Source organism: Mesoplodon mirus (assembly GCF_964341445.2).
Source record: "Mesoplodon mirus genome assembly, chromosome: 18".
Lineage (NCBI taxonomy): Eukaryota > Metazoa > Chordata > Mammalia > Artiodactyla > Ziphiidae > Mesoplodon > Mesoplodon mirus.
The window spans coordinates 66,165,928-66,189,632 of NC_138994.1; the positions used below are offsets into that span (position 1 = coordinate 66,165,928).

Genomic DNA, 23,705 nt, shown 5'->3' on the forward strand with positions numbered 1-23,705 from the left:
ATTTATTTATGTAAGGTTAGGTAGGACTAGAGAAGTCTTGTTTTTAGTTCTAAAGTAGTTTGTGAATAAATCATTTGACACAATGTCATGAGTCACACAGCAAAGTAAGAGTACTGAAAGTGTTTCTCACAGGTTAAACTGCCAAGACAGGAGTTTTATAGTATCAACTGCCTTATCACTACTTCCTCCTTGGGTAAAATTTACTAGTTTGTCAGCCAAGTTAATATATATTGCTCTTACATTAAGAAACATAAAATGTTTGGCATCTGCATAGATGTTTAAAATATACCATGGAAAGGTGTTCTTTTAGCAACTGACTTATGGAATTTTACAGATTTATATTTGCTTGTTTTTGGTTAAATAAGGAAAATTATAGGGAGTAATGCCTACTTTGATATACAATCATGTCTCTGACAACTCACCACCTATAGGGCACCTATTCTGAAGTGCTTTCTAGGAAGTGATGGTTTTCCTCTATTTTTCATTTTTCTTACTAGATTGAGAGCTCCTTGTAAAGAGTATATCTAGCTTTCACAGTGCATTCACACAAAACGAGCATTAAAATAAAAGAAGCTGAAACATCTCCCTTGCCAAGTTGCCCTTATAAGTTACTGCAGGCATGTGTGAAACAACTGATGAAATAATGCTGAATGTGGCCCCCGAACAGCCAGAAAATAAGTGGCTCACAGTAGGGAAACCAGAACCCTAACATCAGTTCTAACTAAGACGACTGATATAGAATATACTGTAATCAAATTGAACTGAAAGGTTTCTATGAAGAATGAGATCACTTTCCTCCTAAACTTCTCTAACATTGAAAATTCTGTGAGTCTAGTTAATCTAACACAATTAAAACAGTTCCATAGTATCAATAGGGTAATAAAATTTCTCTCAGAATTCTTAAAATGGTAAGAACTTTTCTACATTAAAAAGAAACAACTATTTGGAAATGGGTATCTGAAATAGACATCTTTGTTTGCCGAAGCTAGGTTAGAATGCTACATTCACCTCCAGTGAATCACTAGATAATGGCCGCTGTCTGCAAATAGGAATGCCAACTGGGCTGTCTTCTTGTTCCTTTTCCAAGCAAGCTGTCTTTAACTAAGGCAGTTACTTGGGAAAGTTTAACACTGGAGAATACACGGGTCATTTTTTTTGATTCTCATAAAGGGAATTAAAGTTGAAAAATAAATCCAACCAAGTTTGTTTAACAAGCTTCTCCACTCAGATTGCTATCATTGTAGGAGCTTTATAATCTTTTTTCTTAAGGAGGGTGCTTTTTTGTTTGTTTTATTTGCTTTTTAAAAATCATTTTAAGATCATTGTAGACTACACATGGTTGTAAGAAATAATACAGAGAGGTTTCCTGTACTCTTCACTCAGTCTCCTCCAATGGTTATATCTTTCATTAGTATAGTAGAATATCACAACCAGGAAATTTCATTGATACGATCCACCAACTTTAATCAGATTTCACCAGTTTTATAAGCACTCAGCAATAAAAAGGAACAATATAAATACACAAAACAACCTGGATGGATTCCAGGGGAAGGACGTTGAATGAAAAAAGCCAATCCCCAAAAGTGACATATTGTATGATAACATTTAGATAACATGCTTGGAAAGACAAAATTATAGATACAGAGAACTGATTAGTGGTTGCTAGATGTTAAGAGATGGGGCATGGAAGGAGGTGGCTGAGACTATAACAGAGTAGCAGGAGGGATCCTTGCAAAGAGGGTTTTTAATAGAAAATACAGGTTGACATTCAGAGGTTATAAGTGACCATCTGAAATGGGAACACAGGAACATTTTACTACAGTCCCCTTTCAGAACAGAAAAAAAAAAAAAAAACCCTGACAAATACATGTATTTTTCTTTTTTTTTCCTCTAAAGATGAGATTGGCATCTTGGAATATCTACTAGTTCCATACAGAACTATTGTAAAAACTTCAGATCACTAAAGAAGAATAAAAGGGGTGTAAGAACTCTTATCAATTCTAAAAATTAGAGGTTCTACTGTTTCTTTAAAAAATGCACAAAATTAACAAATCTCTTCAAGTGTGAAAATGTGAATATTCTTTAGTAATCACTTATTATTGTTCCTTTTAGAGATATATTTAATCTGTTCTTAAGGTTTCCGTTGTTGCTTAATCCATAAACCAAGATAGTGCACATGCCAGCTGTTCCAGCTGTATCTACGTTCATGCTCAACTGTCCACAGAGAAGCCTGTGCTGATCTGACCTCGTTTCAGCCTCGGGACTTCACGCCCTCCTCAGGCGTTCAACCCAACCTTTACACAGGTGAGGCCAACTACAACTGGGCTTATCTGAACTTGGAGAAATTTCCCGTGTTTCTTTAGGGCAGAGACTGGTTTAGACAAGCTAAATATTTTGGCTTTGGACTGTTCACCAATTCATTGCTGCCTTAGGTCATAACACTATGCTGAAAGAAACTTTAAAAACAACTTGTATGAGAGTAGGCTTTAGAAAGCTGTTGATCAAAGGAAGTTGCTAGAAAAATGGCCCATGCCTGTTAAAAGTTGTTAGAACTTGAAGAAAAAAGAACAAGCAGTATATATAATTTCATGGGAAACTGTGCTCATGATTTTAAACAGTTAGGTTGGATTATTCTGTAAGGCATGAAAACTCATCAAAAATACTTAGATTTTAGAGAATAGTACCACCAATTCTTTACAAAACAGTGAGTAAAGTATTATGGTAGCCACCCTTGGTTGAAAAAAATACAAATGTACCTGATCCTTCTAGTGGAAAAGGATCCCTTCACAGCTTGTTCTTTCATTCTTTTAATTTCTTTCTTCCCTTGCTCTCCCTTCCTTTTCCCCATTCTTCCTGTCTCCTTCTCTTTAGTTCTTCATTGCTTTCTTTTTGGGTCATTACACTAAATAAAGGTAAATTAATTTCCATAATTTAAAATAGCTATTGTACCTTCAAAAGGGGAGATTATTCTGCTTTTAGGATTAAGTCTCACAATAATTAAATTAAAAGTTTTAAATGAACAAAGGATATCAAATTGTGCTCTCTTCTCCTTTGTAAGCAACTGGAAACAGCACTGTAAAATAAATTGAAAGTCAATCTAATGGTGTTTTAATAATTAGGTTACTTATGTATTTAAAGGATTTATATGGCATAATTATTAGTACTGTACTGATTTCATATCAAGATCTTCAAAAGGATACTAAAAAGGGGGAAAGATATTTTGCCAAATTTCATATGACTCAAGTTACTGGTTTTTAAAAGTTTTTAAGAGAAGAGTTAATCACAATTACTTTGTAAATTTTATTTATTTTTTTTACATCTTTATTGGAGTATAATGGCTTTACAACGTTATGTTAGTTTCTTCTGTACAACAAAGTGAATCAGCTATATGTATACATATATCCCCATATCCCCTCCCTCTTGAGCCTCCCTCCTACCCTCCCTATCCCACCTCTCTAGGTCGTCACAAAGCATCGAGCTGCTCTCCCTGTGCTATGCAGCAGCTTCCTACTAGCCATACATTTTACATTTGGTAGTGTATATATGTCAGTGCTACTCTCTCACTTCGTCCCAGCTTCCCCCCTACCCCCGTGTCCTCAAGTCTGTTCTCTACATCTGTGTCTTTATTCCTGCCCTGCCACTAGGTTCACCAGTACTGTTTTTTTTAGATTCCATATATATGCGCTAGGGTACGGCATTTGTTTTTCTCTTTCTGGCTTCACTCTGTATGACAGACTCTAGGTCCATCCACCTCATTACATGTATTTATAATTTTTAAAGACTTGCTAATTATGAAAAAAGAAATTAATCCTTGGAAAAATGGAGAAGTAGTATTTTCACTAAAGCATAGAAACTCTTTCACTAACAATAAGTCTGAAATCCCCTTAAACCGAACAATAACATTCTACATGAATAAGAGAAGATGAATTGTATGCAAGGTCAATATACTAAAAAAAACGGACAGTTTTGGGTTGATTTTGGGTGGTATATTTTTATTGCAAGTGTGTGTTTCTGAAATGAGTAGTTGTGCCAGTATGTATGCACGTGTTTGTACACACACATATATATTTTAAAAATTATTTTTTGCTAAAACTGGAAAATATGCATTAATCTATAGTATGAATTAAAACGTCTTTACTCTCAATCTCACTTCTCTTGCTTTGTTAATTGCATTACTATAGACTCTCAATCACCAAATTACAAAGCCTCAACCGCTTTCTCTGATTATTACTGAACATGCTATATCTGTTAAGTCTGGTTGACTTTACCCTCATGGTATCTTTCACACTGACGGCCCTGGTATACTTGGTATAATTCCATTACCACTACCCAGTTAAATCCTCCATTGCCTGTTATCTGGACTTCTCAAATTTTAAGGTGCATTCATATCACCCAAGGACTTGTTAAATGCAGATTCTATTTCAGTAGGTCTTGGGGTAAGACCTGAGACCCTGCATTTCTAAGTTCCAGGTGCTGCTGACACTGTTGGTACTCAACTGCTCTTTGAGTAGCAAGGATGCAGAGTTCTAGACCTGCCCTGTCTAACACAGTAGCCACTAGCTACATGTGACTATTGAGCACTTGAGATATAGCTAAGTAGGCTGAAGAACTGAACTTTTAATTTAATTTTCTTCAGTTTGCATTTAAATTTAAAAACTTAATAAGCATAAAATATTTTTCCATTACACAAAAGTATTTTGTTTTGGTAGAATTGTATTTCACTTTTATCACTGCATCATTTAAGATATTAGTGTTGAACTGTAGTGTTTGTGTCAGGCATGTGAGTCATTTGAGTTGTATACATAAACACATAACTGATCTGGTCACTGTTAATGAATGAATTAATTTCAAAAACTTTTTACACAACAGTGTGCTTATCTGAATATTTTATACAGACAGCATGAGTTACAGTAATACTTGTGTAAATCATGATTGCTAATTAAATTGAAATACTTATTTTTATTAGAATATAGTTAAATTATTTTTGTATTTAAAAAAGTAGGTATGGAGAAGATTTTTAATTTAAAATGAAGACATATTATTGATGCAGAATAAAGTAAAGATGAATTAGCTAGTAATATAACCAGGATAGAAGACAGACTAGAAGAAAATCTGTTGCAAGTTTTATGATGAACGCAATTGCAATTTACAAAACTGTTTGTTGTGTAAAATTTTTTAAACATATGAAAAGTGAGAAATTGAGAGATTTTTGCAAATGTGTAATGAGTTTGTTAAGAAGTTTTCTCTCAACAGTCAAATAAGAACTAATGAAATTAGTCACTTGATATCAGAAGTAAATGTTCAACATTTGCTAACTTTGGCCTGCTATAAAATGGCTTGGATTTTTTTGTATAAAAGAGTAAACCATTTTTAGATCAATATAGTAATTTCAGTTATGATAGAAGATTAGAAGAAATATTTAATAAAAAATGAAAGAACTTCAATTAAGTCACAAAACAAATATCCATAGAATGCAAGGCATTTCTAACAATATCAATGACCAACTGATTCAAAATTTGAAAAACTACAAGTACCTTTCTTCAGCTTTAGATAAGCAATGGGATATAGGAGATACTATCAAATTCATACTTCAGGCATGTATTGTCTTAAAGGACTTCCAAATTTATGGCAAAAAGTTGTCAATCTACAGCCTAAAAAAATCAGACTTATGCTGTAGATATTTAAACTTTTACATGTGTCAAACAAGCGTTTCAGCTGGATAATGAAGAAAAGTTTTTTTTTTTTTTTTTTTTATCATAATAGGTGCTCCAGCTATGTTGGATCAAAAATTTTGATTTGCTGACATTTTCAAACAAGAGACTGTTTTCTTTATTGTTTCATGCCATTGTAGGATATATTTTGAAAATTTCTGTGCTCAGTTTCCTGAAGCTGACTGTAGGAAAAACATCATGGATACAGTTGTTAACCTTGTTTAATATATATGTGCAAATTCTATGAATCTTCACTAGTTTAGAAGACAATGAATTTAAATATCCTGTGTTCTTTGCCAGGGCTCCTTGGCTGAGCTGTGGAAGAGCTTAATAAAGATTTACTGTATTTTTAATTCCAGATTAAGATTTTCTTAAAACAACAGGAATGGTTGCCTAATAGTCAATAATCAAAGACAAAAAATGGCAGTGTGATTTACATTTTATTATCAATATCACACTGTACACGAATGAGCTAAATTTGAAGCTCTAAGGAAAGAGAAAGCTTACTTGTGAAGCTAGACAAGTATAAGAATTTATACTGATACTGAAAATTTTCATAATATAAATCAATAATGATTTACATATTTTCTACCATAAATCAATATGTAGATTTTAATTATTGATGTTATGTAAATTAGCTCAAAAAACCTTAAAAATTTTGAAGTATGCTTAGTTGATATTGATACATTTACAGTTGCTTTCAATATATGCAGTACTCCTTTGAATTTATGGTATACTTAACTTGAAAAGATGTGGCTTTGAAATGATGTGGCTTTAAAGACTAAGTCTTCTAAAAACATGAAAAAGTTTTGCCAATATGGACATAAATATTAAAAGAAAAATATTTTTGATATTCATGTTAGTTTCTGGGAAGGTTTTAACTTTATTTGGAACATTTGGGTATATGAATATAAAACTATAAATCTTGCTAAATCTAATCACAGCAGTGTTTCCAATGAAAATTTAGTGTACAAATTAAGATATGCTGTAAGTGTAAAATACCACTGGACTTCAAAAATACAGTATGAAAAAAGAATGTAAGAATATCTCATTAATGAATATTATTTCATGTTAAAATGATCATATTTCAGATATATTAGACTAAAAGTATATATTTAAAAGAATTTTACCTGTTTCTTTTTACTCTTTTCAAAATGTGGCTACTAGAAAACCAACAAGGCATAGTTGGCTTCCAATATATTTCTATTGGACAGTGCAGGTCTAGACTATTATAAAAGCCTCTTAGCTGATATTCAGTTACTTCCAAACCTGCTGCTAGGTTAACTTTCTTAAAGTCTAGATAGTCTTCATTCATCCCTTCATCTATTCACCAAATATTTATTGAGTACCTAATCTATGTCAGTGATTGTTCTAAGATAAGTCAGAGGACAAATGAAAGATAGCTGCCCTCCTCATGAAGCTTACCCTCTAGTTGGTGGATATAGATGAAGGACAAAAACATAACAAGTATAAAATATATAAGAAAGCAATCAGGAATACCAAAAAACTTATCCACAGACAGTGAGAGCTGGAGCATAAGGGGGGTGATGGTGCAGGGACGTCAGAGGGGCTGGAGAACTAGTAGTGGAGTGGGGGGAAGAGTGGTAAGAAATGAGGTCATTGAGGTTAGAGGGGTGTAGGGATGGGGGATAGGACTGGCTTTTATTCTGAGTGAGATGGAAAGTTCTGGAGAGTTCTAACACGTTTTAAAAGGCTATTTCTGCCTGCTGTGTTCAGATCAGACTCTATGGGGGTGGGGCAAGGGTAAAAGCTGGGTGATCTGGTAGGAAGCTATAATTACAACACAGGCAGAAGATGATGATGGCTTAGACCAGTGATGGAAGTGATAAAAAGTGGCAGAATTCTCCAAGTTTTAAAAAGTAGGGCCAACAAGTTAGATGTAGAGTGTGAAGGAAAGACAGGAGTCAGATTATAGGTGGAACAAGTTGATCTTTCTTCTCCTCTTGTCAAGTATCTTCACTGGCAATCCACTGTCTCAAATCTTAGATTGGTATTCAGGTGCCTATATGCTTTGGCCCCAACACAACACCTCCTCACAGTCCCCAAATGTTATTTCCTAATGCTTTCATCTGTCTATGTTTCCCTTATGTTCCTAGGCTTTTAATAATGACAAGATAAAAGAATACAAATCAAAACTATTATTTTTTAGGAACTTATTATATTACTGATAGTTTTAGGCTCTTAAACTCGAAAGAACTAGGAACAAATTATAAGACAGACATTATCGTCACATTTTTAGATACAAACATATTAACAATAGTAAAATTAGCATACAAAAGAGGGCCCATTTTGACTCTCAAGATAAGACTTTCCCTTTCATACCACTATTTTCATGCTGCACCCTCTGCCTGGAATGCTATTCCCTTTCCATGTCTGGTCCACCTTCTCTTTAATAAAAGTCTCCTGATTCCATCAGCCAGAATTAGGTTTTCTTCCTCTAAATCAAATCGTTGAAACAAACCATTTCCACCTCTTTCTCCACACCTAATATTCCTTCTTCTATTATTAATAATAATGACCATAATAGTTAACGTTTGTTGAGTGCTTACTTCGTGCTATATACATTTATACTATCATATTACCTTACTTTACTAAGTGTGCTCGATATTCTAAAGCTTTTAAGTTCCAAGCATTTAGGAGAAAAGAAAATTTTAAGTAAATGTAGAAAAAAGCCCTACCCCTTAATTTATTCTACATGTAAAAATTAACAAAGAAGATTTATAAATGTCCACTTTGAGCATTCAAAGAAACACTAAATTGTAAATCGGCCTGGCCATATAAACTGATGCAAGTATTGAAGATACAGAACTAAAAAGGCATATCAATCAAAGTACAAAAAAACTTAATAAAATGGGGGTCTAAAAACTGGACAAAAAATAGAGGACTTTTAAACACTTTTAATTTGGAAAAAATTTCAAATTTACATAAGGGATACAAGAATAGGAATAGTACAAAGAACATCTTTATATCCTTGGCCCAAATTTACCTAACTCACAGATTCACCCTTTTGCCAACATGTCCATGAGTGAGAAATAAAGTATTCTTGGAAACACTAATATTTCAAGGTTGTTGTTACCGAGATTTTGCATGTTCTCAATCTCTCACTTATATACATATGTACACACATATGTATACATATACATATTTATATACACATATGTATATAAATATATATACACACACAATTTTTTCTAACCATCTGAGGGTGAGTTACATTACACTCATCATGGTTCTTTACCCCTACAAATGTCAGTATTTCCTAAGTATAAGGCTATCTCTTATACAACCATAGTACAGCTATCAAATTTAAGGAATTTAACATTGAACCAATACTTTTATCTAATCTACCATCTGTATTCCAATTTTGTTAATTGACCCAATAATATCCTTTATAGCATTTTCCCCATTCCAGTGCAGGATCCAGGTAGGATTAGCTTTTTATTTAGTTTTCATGTCTCTTTACCCTCTTTTAATCTGGGACCTTCCCTCCCTCTCTCCTTCCTCCCTCCCTCATCCTTTCTCTCTTTCTTTCTTCCTGTCTGTCTCTCTTTCTCCCCCCGTCCCTCTCTTTCTTTTGTCCCTCCCCTCCCCCGTCCTCCCTCCCTTCCTTCCTCCCCTCCTCCCTCCTTCCCTTCCTTTTCATTCTTTTGTTTCTTTATGTCATTGACAGCTCTGAAGAATATAACCCACACCCACACCCCCAACACACACACACCTTTAAAAAAAATAAAGCTGTCCCTCATTTGGGGTTTGTCTGATGCTTCCTCATGGCCAGATTCAGGTTTATACATTCTTAGCTATAATGCTACATAACTGATGTTGTGTCCTTTTCAAGGTATCACATTTGAAGTCACACATGCCCACCTGTTCTTCACTGGTGATATCCATTTTTAGCACCAGTCTAGGAGTTGTCTGATTTCACTACTGTATAATTACTATTTTCCCCTTGCAATTAATAAGCAGTTTATAAAAAGCCACTTTAAAACCATGTAAATATGTAAATGTTCTGCTCTTCATTAAAAAAAAATGCCCCCCTAGATTTAGCATTTTATGATTTGAGTCTGATCCAGCCATTACTGAAACAGATGCAAAATGCTGACTTCCCAAATCTGGCAGCTTCTCTGATAACTGTAGTTATCAGTCAGCACTCAACAGTCTATAATGAGCAAGAGCCCTCAGTTCTCCCCATTAATTAATTCATCTCTTTACTATGGCATAGACTCATGAATCACAATTTTTTCAGTGGTTCATTACTGTATTTAATTATTTTGGTGCTCAAGTACTTCCAGATTGGCCAGTGGAAGACCCTTCAAGCTGGTTCCTTGTGATATGATCCCATTATTTTGGGCATTTCCTTATTTTCTAGCATAAGATGTTTCAGGCTCATTTTGTACTTACCCACCGCCGGCCCTGAAATCAGTCATTTCTCCCAGAAGCCCGGATTCCTATTAGTGGGAAATGGGCACTTAGATATGCTATATGCTCACTGCTATTGGGGTGTCTGTTTCTTGGCTGTTTCAGCTCTCAGAGCTAGGATTTTATATATATATATATATATATATATATATATATATATATATATATATATAGCCCCCACACACGTGTGTGTATACGTACATATATATATGGGCACATATTATTCATATTCACATACATACATACATATATATTTTAGAAATGATGCATTCACAATGATACCTCCAATTCTAGTACATCCACAGGATTCTTTCCTGACTTCCTTCATTCTGCTTTGAATGTCTTTGCTTTTTCATTGAGATTCTGGCTCTCAACAACAATCAACACATTTGCTGAGACCTACATTACATCTTAAAATTGTTTCAGAATGGCTTTGGCCACACCTCTAAAATAACAAGACAACAAAACATACTATAAAAGTTTTGGGATTTGTTTGCAATTCTTTTCTAATTCAACCCAGCCTGTCAAACACTGAACATAAATACTGTGTTCATAAGTTACTGAAATTGATTCTTTCTTTTGTTTTCCTTTGGTATATTTATGGTATTCATTTGACATGCAAATGAATTAATTTATTTCACTTTGCTTGTAGTTTTAAGCTTATTTTCCCTTTCCTATCTTTTCTGATTTCTTTATATATTTTTAAAAGGTGTAGAATATTAACATGTCCCCCAAAGTAAAAACTACATAAAAAGGTATTCTCAGAGAGGTGTCACTCCCTCCTGAATCTTGTCCACTCTGTGCCCACCCGTGTTGTAGATAACCAATTTCATTGCTGCATAGTTTATCCTTCCTTTGGTTTCTTCTGTAAAGATAAATAGATACACATGATAATTTCTCTTGTTTATAAATGATAATGCTATATACACTCTTTCATCCTTTGCTCTTTTTTATTTGAAAGTATCTCTTGGAAATCACTTTGTACTGCTGAGGAGAGATCTTCCTTCTCTCTCCTGCAGGGGCATAGAGCTCCACTGCACATATGGACCATAGTCCATTCAATCACCTATGCTTAGAGATTAAGGTAGTTTACAATATTTCCTAATTACAAATAATATCACAAAAAATACTGTGCACATGTATTTTAATATTATTAAAGGTATATCTTCAGGGCAAATTCCTAGAAGTGAGGTTGCCAGGTTGAAGGGTAAATGCATAAATAGACTTGTTAGAAATGCCAAATTCTCCTTCATAGCTGCACGCCATTTTGCATTACCACCAGCAATGTATGAGGATGCCTGTTTTGAAACAGCCTCACCAACAGCGCACTGTCAGGCTTCTGAATTTTTGCTAATCTGATGGATGAAAAGTTGTACTGGCATATCTAAAAAAAATAGCTTTGCTGAGGTAGAATTTATATGTGCTATAGTAAAATTTACTAATTTTAGGTATGTGGTTTGATAACTTTGCTTAACCCAATGTCACAAAAGTTTCTTCTGGAATTTAAGTTTTAGTTCTTACGTTTAGATCTGTAATCCATTCAGAGTTAGTTTTTGAATATGAAATGAGGTAGTGGCTGAGATTCAATTGTTCTCACACTAATATTCCCTTGTTCTAGCACCATGTATTGTAATGAGCGGCTTTTCCTCATTGAATTGTCTGTGAATGTTTTCAAATACCAAGTGACCCCAAGTGAGGGTCAACTTCCACTGGTATCAGATTGCTGTTAGCTCCAGGCTTAAAACACTCGGAACAAGAAATTTAGTTCACATAGTTCCCCTCTTCCCAGAGGAGCAGCTTCTCTGTGTTCACGTTCCAGTTCCTTTGGCTGTTGCTTAGTGTGTAATGTCCAGGTTTTAGAGTTGGTTTCTCTTGCAAAATGTCCTCTGCAAGTGTCTTGCTCAGTACTAGAAGCTGGAAGTCCTGTCTCAATGCAGATTTAATTGGTATTTCTCTTATTATGAGAAAGACTGAATATCTTTTCATGTTTCATGTGACCTTTTTATAACTTTTTTGGTGAGTGGTCTGTTCATGTCTTTTACCCATTTTTCTATATAATTTTTGGTTTCATCTAAACTGTTAAAACTTCTGCTTATAATTTGTGTATATGGATGCAATTGAATGTTGCATATTAATTTTAATTTTTAAAATATTTATTTATTTATTTATTTGGCTGCGTTGGGTCTTCGTGGCTGCGTGCGGGCTTTCTCTAGTTGCAGCGAGCGGGTGCTACTCTTCATTGTGACGCGTGGGTGTCTCATTTCAGAGGCTTCTCTTTTTGCAGAGCGTGGGCTCTAGGCGCAGGCTTCAGTAGTTGTGGCACACGGGCTCAGTAGTTGTGGCTCGTGGGCTCTAGAGCACAGGCTCAGTAGCTGCTGCACATGGTCTTAGTTGCTCTGCAACATGTGGGATCTTCCCGGACCAGGGCTCGAACCCGTGTCCCCTGCATTGGCGGGCAGATTCTTAACCACTGCCCACCAGGGAAGTCCCTTGCATATTAATTTTATATCTTGCTGGCTTGTGGATTTTTCCAATGAGTTAGTTTTATCATTGATTCTCTAGAGTTTTCTGGATTACTATTATGTTATCTGCAAACAGAGATAGCTTTATTTTTTCTTTTCCAATTCGTATGTCCCTAGTTGTCTTTCTAGTCTAACTGCATTTTCTTTTTTTGTGCTACTTTTATCAGGTTTAGGCATCAAAGGTTACACTTGCTCCCAGAAAAGAATTTGGAAATTTTCTTTCTTTCTTTTCTTTTTTTTTTAATACTCTGAAGCCATTTATGGGGGATTGATTGCCAGAGGTTTGGTTAGATTCCCCTGTGAAACTATTTGGCCTGGTCCTTTTCTATAGGGTGGCTTTTTGGTAACTTTATTTCTTCTATGGAAATTGGTATATTAAACTTTCTATCTCTATTGAGGTCAGCTTTGGTAAACGATATTTTCCTAAAACATTTTAATAGGTGAGTTAATCCCAGTTATGTTAATTAAGATGACTATTATGTTCAGTCTCAATTTTGTCATACTGTCTTTTGTTGAAATTATTGTGTATATTTACTGCATTTCTTCATTCATGTGTCCCTTTTACTTTTTAAAAAAGATTCCCTTTGGTAATTAGGAAGATGTGTGTTTACATTCTACAGGTTGCATCTGTATTATTGCTTTTTATAGTGCCTGAGATTCCCTCAATCTTTACCTCATCTTTTTAATATTTGGTGTCAGTTTTAAACAATATTCAGTGACTATTATACTTTACTCATACAACAGAATGATCTTATGCTATTTTCCCTTCTCCTCTCATTAAAAATAAAATTGCATCTTTGATTTTTGTCAGACATGTAACGTTTACACATTATTCTTTTACCCGTGAACTCACCCTCATTTTAGTCTCAGCTATACAATAACAGCTAGGAAATGCTCACTGTTTGGAAATTCTTGTCAAAGTTATCCCAGGCATTTTTTGGCTGGGTGAAACTCACCTCTCCCATATTCCTCAGGAATACTACATGTGTACATTATGCTCTGAATACTGGCACATTTTAAACTGTTTTTCTATGGCCTTGATATCTGGGAGTCAACTTGGTGGTATACAATATTCTTGGTTTACACATTCTTTCCTTTAGTTTCATGAAAATATTGCTCCACTAATGCCTTACTTTGTATGTTGTGTCAAGAAGGCTGATGCTGGTCTAATTCTATTGCCTTTGTAAGTTATTTGACCTTTTCATTTGAAGGCACTTTGCATATTTTTTCTCTATCTTTAAAGTCTACTAGTTTTACTAGGATATGTCCTACAATTGACCTTTCCAGGCCAAATTTCCCCACTACCCATTAACAGTGTCAGGTCATCTTTTATTTCTGAAAAGTTTTCTTGGATTACGGTTCTAAATATTAGTGCTGTTCAGGAGTTTTGATTTACTTCTTTAAGAAAACCTTTTACTTCTTTATTTCATTCTTATTTTTCTGGTTTTCTTCAATGCCTTTTCATTTGATTATATTCTTCCTTGGGAAACCTGTAATTTAGTTTCCATTTCTGGTATCATTTTGTCTTTTTCTTCTCTTTCTTTTCTAAGTTTTATCAACTCTCATTTCATTTATTCCTGTTTTTTGTCATTTTCTAAGTCAGTTTTAAATTTCTGATTTGAGGGATTTTTTTTTTCTTAATGCCAAATGCTTGTTTGAGGATATTAAATTGAGTTTGCAGTGATGTGTTACAGTTTTTGTCAGCTTTGTGGTTGAATTGTTTTGGAGTTTTCATTAGGAGGAAAGCTTTAATTCATATTGCCTGATTTTTACAGTTGTCTTGTAATCACAGGGACAGTTTTTTTTTTTTTTTTCCAATTCCTTTTTCTTTCATAGAAAGAGTTCTTAGTTCAACAGCACCCTCTTCTGTGCAATTTCTTTTATGGATCATGTTGTTGACGGTCATAGTGGAGGGTAGATAGAGGAGGTTTGGTATGTCTTGTTTCTCTTTCATTTCTGCAAGATCCTTAATTTTCCCCTCTTATTTCCTTGTTTCTCTTTATTTCCTAATCTCCAAGGGATACCACCCCTTCTCTATTTGATTCTTCCCCAGAAGCAATGATTCTCGAAGGCTGCCACTTCTGGTTGCACACACTTTCTCAAGTCCTGAGAACCACAAAAACCTGGCCTCTGTTCAGTATTTTGGCATTAATAGTTGCATTTTTCTCTTTCTGGGGGTGATTTTATTTGTAGTATTTCATCTAATTGCTCTGTTTCTCCTTATTCTTTTTCAGAGTTTTTAAGCCTTATCTCCTCTGCTCTTTGTACCCCAGGTTTCAGTGGCAGGCAAGCTGCAAGAATTTGTTGGAATTTTTAAACTCTATTTGTATGTAGTTTGAAGGTTCTGGTGTTCCCTGTCCAATAGCCATATTTAAGGTATGGGTCCTGGGAATTCCCTGGCAGTCCAGTGGTTAGGACTCGGTGCTTTCACTACCATGGGCCTGGGTTCAATCCCTGGTTGGGGAACTAATATCCTGGAAGCCAAGTGGTGCAGCCAAAAAAAAACCCCAAACAAACAAACAAACGAAACTGCTATGGGTCCTGTATGGTTTTATTTTGCTCTGTAAATTTTATGTTTTCTGGGAGGATAATGTTGGGGAGATTCAAAATCAGGTGACTGCCACTGATCTATAACAATGGTCTCTTAACTTCATACTCTTCTTAATATTTTATTTGTTTGTTACTTGTATCTCTATTTCATGATGTTCTTGTATTTTTTTGCTGTAAGTTACTTAAAATTCTCTGAAGAATGATGCAGAGTGAAAATTAATTTTTTTAAATTAATTAATTAATTTATTTTTGGCTGCATTGGGTCTTCATTGCTGCGCGCAGGCCTTCTCTAGTTGCAGCGAGCGGGGGCTACTCTTTATTGCAGTGCATGGGCTTCTCATTGTGGTGGCTTCTCTTGTGCAGAATGGGCTCTAGGCATGCAGGTTTCAGTAGTTGTGGCACATGGGCTCAGTAGTTGTGGCTTGCAGGCTCTAGAGCGCAGGCTCAGTAGTTGTGGCGCACGGGCTTAGTTGCTCCATGGCATGTGGGATCTTCCCCGACCAGGGATCAAACCTGTGTACCCTGCATTGGCAGGCGGATTCTTAACTACTGTGCCACCAGGGAAATCCCAAATTTTTACTTTTAATTATTAAAAAATAAAATTAAAAAATGTTCTGCTTTGGAGGTTTCTGTTTTTTGCTTGCTTTGTTTTTATCTTTAATAAGATGAGTATGAGTAACAGAAGAAAAGAAAAAGGGAAAATAAAAGAGAAAGAGAAAAAGAAGAGGAAAGCAATGAGATGGGTCATTTCAGTCCATAGATATCTGGCTTTGAAAGGAATTTCCAAGAGGAGTTTTAACATTTCCTTTGGTAGCAGGAATTCAGCATGGCTACAGCCCCTGTGAGTGATTGCTTTTAAGATCTATACTATTTTATACTATACTGTTTACATCTGTAAGCTCTGGGATATTATACAGCATCAATGCTTTGTAATTATACCTCATATGTTTATGCACACATATACAAAACACATATATACAATACATACACTTACTTGTTTCACATTCTGGAGTTCTTCTGTCAATTGTTTCCTTTGCCTTTCCGATTGAAATAATTTTTCCTATATTTAAAAACCACTGAATTAATAACTTGTTATGAAGCTATCAACGGGTATGATATTTAGGGCTTTGTTTCAAAGCTTATAAATTCCCCAAACATCCAATTTCTACAATTTGAAAATGTAGTTCCCAGGCATTTTTCTGGCTTTACACATACCATCTAAAAGTAATTAGTTATTTACAGTATAATTGTGGTGATGTAAACATATTTTCTGTTACTATAATTAGTCACTTTTTTTGGAGGGGGGTCCGGCACCATGCAGCTTGCAGGATCTTAGCTCCCTGATCAGGGACTGAACCTGGGCCACAGCAGTGAAAGCCCGGAATCCTAACCACTAGCTACCAGTGGACTCCCTGTTAGCCACTTTTTAAAACCTCAAAATCCAAGGTCTAAAATAAGTCAATCAGGATCAGAATGTATAAATATTAACTAAATGTTGGGTAATAGCTATCATTGACAAAGAGCTTGCAAATTGAAGAGCATTATTATTACAACTTAGAGTGTCTCTTACTATACTAAAGAGGACTATGAAACTGAGTTAACTATTATTTCTTAATTTAGTTTATTTTTGGAAGATTATCCATAAAACTGAAGATACGACTGGTGTAACCAAAATATGAAATAATAGTTACTAAGGAAGAATAACATTAGGCATGTCAATCAAATATTAAAATCTTTGAACTTAAAATTCAGTTGAGCAAATATCCTAAAATGTTCAATTTTGTTAAGTATGTCATAAATAAATCTACATGTTTTTGATCAAATCAGAGATACTAAGAGTAATTTAAGAACCATTTTACTATGAACCCAAGCAGAGGAATCGCTGGAAGATTATATTAAGTAGTAAATATTCATGGCAGCATTGCAAGGTTTACAGGAAGCAATTCGCTTTCTGTTATACTTCAGCTCATTCTTGTCTAACAGATGAAATGAAAGTACATGACAATGAATATAATATAGAAATCTAATGAATCTGCCACAGACCAGAAGCCAAGAAACTGCTGGCTCCTGGGTTTTATGCAAGTCACCTTCACTTTTTGTGCCCTAGTTTTTTGCATCTGTAAATGGAAAATATATCTATTTTCATTCAGCTTTACCAAGCAGTAGCAATGTGAACTCTGCAGAAAGGCTTTAAGTTAAATGAGGCCCATGGCACTTTTAAAAATCATTCTTGCAAAATAAAAATTAGCCATTGGTATCAAATTTTCTTGGCTTCATTTTTCTTTGTACCTCAAATGAGACATGAAGCATAGAGATGTCACAGGATAATGGGAAGTGATGAGAGACCACCTACACACTCCATGAACTTCATTTAACAACCTCTGCTATTTGTGTGAGTGCGTGTAATATCAATACAAGCAGAAAAACTCAAAAGTGCAAACATTATCTCAAATGAAATATTTATTGCTTTGTACAATCTTTTCTATAGTTAAACAAGTGGTTCTCAGCCAAAAGATAGGTTCTCAGGTAAAGGAAATTATAAAATATAGAATATATTTTACCCGTAATTTTAGGTTTTGTCACAGTAGGATATGCTCAGTTACATCTCAAAAATTTTAAATGTGAATCCCGATTTACTGAATAACTCTTCAGGAAAACTTTGTTTAAATGTTAAATTAAATTAAAATTCTAATAATTACTACTGATATTCCGATAAAAAACAGGAATATATCACTAAATTTAACAATGATAAACATTAGGGAAATAAAAAAGATCTGAGAGACTCAGAAAATTCTGATGAACCGTAAGATTCAACGACTTATACAGAGTAAATTATATAAAAATGCTGTCTTACCAATGTAAACAACCCTGGAGATGTTTTCTAAGAGAATATGCGGAAACTACTGTCAGTATATTTTTAAAACTAAATTTATATTTTTCATCTTAACTCTTGTTACACAAAAAAATGTGGATAGTGGTTTCAAAGATGTAAAAAGAAATATAAAATATTCCTTTAGTAGTAAAATGCTTACATTTGGCAGTAACATGAATTGGTAATATCTTTTGAAAGGGAATTTGGCAACATGTAAAATTTTATGCATCCATATTCTTTGATAAAAGCAATTCGGCTTTCAGAATGTATTCAATTTGTACTTTTACAACTGCACAACGGTCCAAAGATACATCTACAAAGCTACTTATAATGGAATTATTTTTAATAATGGAAAACTGGAAATAGCCTAAATATCCATCAATAAGGAACTGGTTAAATAACCTAGAATAGAACCTTTTGATGATAGGAGAGACATTAAAAAGGATTAGGTAGACCTGTATATGTTAACCTGAAAAGTAACCAAAGATATAATGTTAACAAAGAAAAAAAAAGAAGGCAAGTTGTAAAAAAGTGTGTAATGTATGCAATTTTGTAAAAGTTAAAAAATATATACACATGTATTTTTAAACATATGATTGGCTACATAGAGAAAGTCTCTGAAAGGATAAACAAGATATGTTAAACAATGGCTTCCTCTAGAGGTCAGAATTTAAAAACTAAGGTAGCAGGGAAATTTCTTTCTTTCTTTTTTTTTTTTTGGTGTAAAGATTTTGCTTTAATAAAAATTAAACAAATAATAGAATTTCACTTATTTAAGAAAATAATTAAAAGTAATTTAAAAATATATCCCTTTGGTGAATTAATGGTAAATCAAGTAGTTATGTTGCTTTTCTTGAAGATTTGAAAAATATAATGGCTTTCTGTAAAACTTAGGATATAATGTAAATTTAATATTCTACTAAACATGAAATGAAGATATATAAAGAGAACCAAAATCTTAAAGTATATTTGGGATATACTGTGTTTTTATTTCCCTTAAATCACATTGCCTTAATTCTAAATTATGTTAGCGGAACAAGATGTCCCTGAAGCATTCCCATGAACATGGGAGAAAATGTATTTTCCAATGAACATCTGAGGATCCAAAACTGTCATGGCTTGTTTTGTGGGCTTCTCATCTAATCTTTGTTGGCTCCTTATTCTTGCCACCAGCGTAAGAAAAAAAAGGGGTGAAAAGTAGCCAGATCAGAAGGGATGACTAAAAACCACTGTTTACACTGAATCTTAGATGGAGACCGTGAAATATAAATAAGTGTGTGAACTAAAAAATTAATTCTCTAAAGGTCAGCTGAAGAAATAAATATCAAATTACTTGGTATTAATATTCAATGCTAAGCTATTTGATATTAATATTCTTTCAAAAAAAAAAAAACTAAGCCCCTATACTCCAGAATTCAACAGAAGGTAATTTTCTTTCTTTTCATTTTTTCTAAAGAAAATATAAGGAAGCTAAATTGGAGATTACCTTAAGTGTATTCACTTCTTCCAAGGCATCATTTCTTTCATGTTTAAGCCTTTCCATTTCATCTGTTTCTAAGGAATCACAGGGAAGAAGCTGTCAACATTAAAATATAAGAGAAAAGTTATACATTAGATACTAATTATGAGAACATAAAAATCCTTTTTGATGAGTCTTAGGCTTTTGCATTCCAATAACAAGATTCAGTTTCTTACTTTGGAGTCATTTCATTAGATAAAAGAGAATATTAAAATAATCTGGGGTAACAATTCATTTAAGCTTAACCTTATATTTTTGTTACTAATACAGAATTTAGATGATTATGAGATATACACACTCTGTTCTCATCTTTATTATTCTTATTTTAACAATATAATTTTTCCTTTAAGTCCAAATTTTAAGACTGTGTTTATAATGTATGTGTTTATATATATGTGTGTGTGTGTATACACACACAATGGAATATTACTCAGTCATAAAAATGAATGAAACAATGTCATTTGCAGCAATGTGGATGGACATAGAGAATATTATGCTTAGTGAAATAAGTCAGAAGAAAGGCAAATACTATATGATATCACTTACATGTGGAATCTAAAAAAATAATACAGATGAATGTATATGTAAAACAGAAACAGACTCACAGACATAGAAAACAAACTTGTGGTTACTGAAAGGAAGAGGGAAGGGGGGAGGGACAAATTAGGGGTATTAACAGGGATTACGGATTAACAGATACAAAGTACTATATATAAAATAGATAAGCAACAAGGATATACTGTATAGCACAGGGAATTATACCAAGATTCTTGTAATAACCTATAACGGAATATAATCTGGAAAATACTGAATCACTATGTTGTATACCTGAAACTAACACAATACTGTATATCAACTATACTTCAATTAAAAAGACTTTATGAGTTATCAACATAAACTACTCCCTAAAGATGTCCACACCAAGTACATGGTATATAAGGCTAACAAAATGCTGGACATTATCAATCAAGATAGTTTACAGGAACCCAGTAAAGTACATTAATTGATTATGTCTATTATTGTTTTAACTAAATGAAATGTAATGTAACAGCCAAAGTGGCTTAAAAAGATTCCTGCACAGAAACTGTCTTGAAGATAATATTAATAATTCATGCACAGGTGAATAACAACAACAAAAAATAGCAGAAAGGACAATTTCTCTTACTTCTAGCTTGATCTCTGACAGTTAATTATAAGGTAAAAAAAATGGCAATCTTATCAGAGATAAAAATCCAAGTCTAATTATAGCCATCTTCTATGCAGAAGTTATAAAAGAGCTAAAAATAAAGTATAGAAAATATGATTTATAGGACCGAATAGAGAAAGTGATTGCTATATAAGTATGAGCTTTAAAGCAGGGCCCTTCAGATAGGAGAGGTGAATGCAGAGTAGGAAAAGATAATACAAATAGTTAATAATATCAACCATTTATTAGGAACTTTGTGCAGATACATTGCTAAGGACTGTATATATTCAATATTAAATCCTTACTATAACTTTGTGTCTATTTTACATGAGGGAATGGGCTCAAAATGTTAGTAAAATGCCTAAGGTTTCACAGCTAGTAAGTGGCCATTCCAAGATTCCCACAGAGATCTGACATTAGTCTGTGATTTTTACTAACTGCTCAACAAAAATTCATGGTGGTATGGATATGATAAACTCAGATTTGCTTTCCAAGTCTTAGAATAACAGAAGTAGGGGTCATTCCTCAAGTTTTTGCAGAAATATTTTTCCTAAAATTATTGGTTCCTTTTGTTCTGACACATTTGCTTTTGTGTACCTATGGCCATTGTCCATAATAACATGATCTCATATTCTTCATCTGTCTCTGTCATTCTATTTCATAAGTAGTCACAGAATTCATTCTTACACTGTTTTAGATTACTTCCAAATACAATTTCAAATGTAGCAATATTTCCCAAGATGTGTTCCAAAGGATATTAATTAGATTTGTATAAAAGCATAACTGGGTGATGGTGATGGTGATAGTGGTCCTTGTAGGTCAGATAAGTTAGAGAAATGCAGGATTTAGAAAAAATTAACTTTCTTTCCTGCAGGGCTTCCAGTAGCTTTGATATGCTAATAAGCATTTTGAATATCCCAAAAGGTAACATAATGACTTGTTTTCCTCAAGTTTTCCAACCACATTACACACACACACCCTCCTTTATTTTGTAGTATCTCGTGGGACTAATGCCTACCAAGCACATTCTGGGAAACACTGCTACTATACATTCAGATGGTCTTATTCTATCTTGTTATCTTAAGAAGTAAAAATAAACAATTCAAGAGTTTAAATGAGAATCTAGATAACAGAGCTATCATAATTTACTAAGATAAATTATGGATTGGGATTTTTAGGGATGTAATCATAATTTTTTTGCATTGAAAATGAAGGTAAATCATGCATAAGAGTCCATGGTACCATTTTGGGAGGCAAAACACTAGGCGACAGTCATAGAACAAACCATGACTTTAAAAAAGTTTTATAACTTTATTGCTATTTTAGGGCTAAACAGAAAAAACTGGCCATTCTGGTAATATCACAAGATATTACTTGTGAATTCTTTGAAAAGCCCCTTTGTACCCAGTGACTTTCCAAATATGCTTCAACTAAGCAAGCAGCAAATGAAATAAATAAATTGTTGCTATTTAACATCAATGATTCCAGACAGATACCTATTTTCTAATATAGCTCCAGCTCTTGGACTTTATCCTCCTTTCCTTCTTACATCCCTTTCCTGCCTGGCTCCCACGATATAACTTTCGACCCTCAGGCCCCTTGACCTCTGCGATACCTAGTACATAACATTATAAATCATTTCTACTCTGCTTTCTCACGTCTCCTATGGAGATATCAAGAGATACTTCAGAAAGTCACTGCACTGTGCTGAGCAAGTCTGACCTCAACTCTCCCTTCACTGTGCTCCATCATCAAAATTTTTAAGTTATTTGACTTGTGCCAAATATGGATAGCCACTATTGCACTGACCACATTCCTAGCCTCAATTCATTTGAAACAGAACAAAACAACAACCTCTGTTTCAGTCTAATTTTATTGATAAACCCTTCCATTACGAACCCATCCAATTACGTCCTTTCCTTAAAATTTCTGTGTATACCCCTTTTTCCCCTTCCATTTCCCCTGCTTACTCCTTTTCCTTCTTAAAATCTGGTTTACGTATCTTTCCTCCCATCCCCACATTTCAAAAATAATTACTTGTAGTGTCACCAAACAACCTGTTATTTGACAAAATAAATGCCCCTCATCAACTTTCTTAACCACTTTGCTACATATAACATTGCTCAAGCCATTTGTTCTTGAAACTTTCTCTTCCCTAGGTTTTTCATACTCCACTATCTCATCTACCCTCAGAATATTTAGGCTGTTTTGACTTAATTTCACTTCTACTCCTTACATGGGGGAAAAGGGAGGTTCCCCAAGTTTGTCCCTTTCCGCTGCCTTCTCTACAAGCTCTCCCTGAGTGATAACATTCACTGCCATGCTATCATAACTATCACCATCCAGATCATTCTCAAATCCCTCTCCTGGTGTCCAGTTCCTTATTTCCAATTGTCTTTTGGTTATTTATACCTGTCAGCATCTTGAACTTACTCTTTCCAAAACACAACCCATCATCTTCTCTACCTTTCTCTTCTTATTCCTTCTTTCCAGTAAAAGTAACAACATGTCATTAATCATCCGAATAAAAACTTCAGAGTTATCTTTAACTCATTCTCCCTTGGTTCTGACATCCAAATGCAAGCCTCATTGATGAGATACTTGTTTCAGTAAATATCTTAGATCTGTCTCACCATTCCTTTCCATTCTCACCTTCACCATAGTTTAGTTCTTTATTATTCCGTATTTGGTAGTCTAGACTACCAACCACCATGTTAATCCCTTCCAAGATAACCAACACTATTTAAGATTACTATTTCTAAAATACCACTTTGATCATGTCACTATTCTCCTTAATGGCTCCCCACTTAACACAGGTACAAATTTCTAAGTTTAATATTTACTCTTCCTTCACTGACCTGCATGTACCCAATTATCTTATTTAAAACACAGATTACTCTCTGCTTAC

General features: G+C 34.0%; 1 protein-coding gene across 2 annotated transcripts in view; it reads right to left on the reverse strand.

The window, feature by feature from the left end:
• Positions 1 to 23,705, reverse strand: part of STXBP4 (syntaxin binding protein 4) — a 172,280-nt gene that overhangs the window by 87,638 nt on the left and 60,937 nt on the right. For both annotated transcript variants that reach the window (XM_082603574.1, XM_082603575.1), the window contains 2 exons: positions 19,579 to 19,668; positions 16,215 to 16,280 (listed from right to left, as the gene is read on the reverse strand). In XM_082603574.1, the coding sequence (XP_082459700.1) occupies positions 16,215 to 16,280; positions 19,579 to 19,668 (156 nt within the window). The remainder of the gene's footprint in view (positions 1 to 16,214; positions 16,281 to 19,578; positions 19,669 to 23,705) is intronic.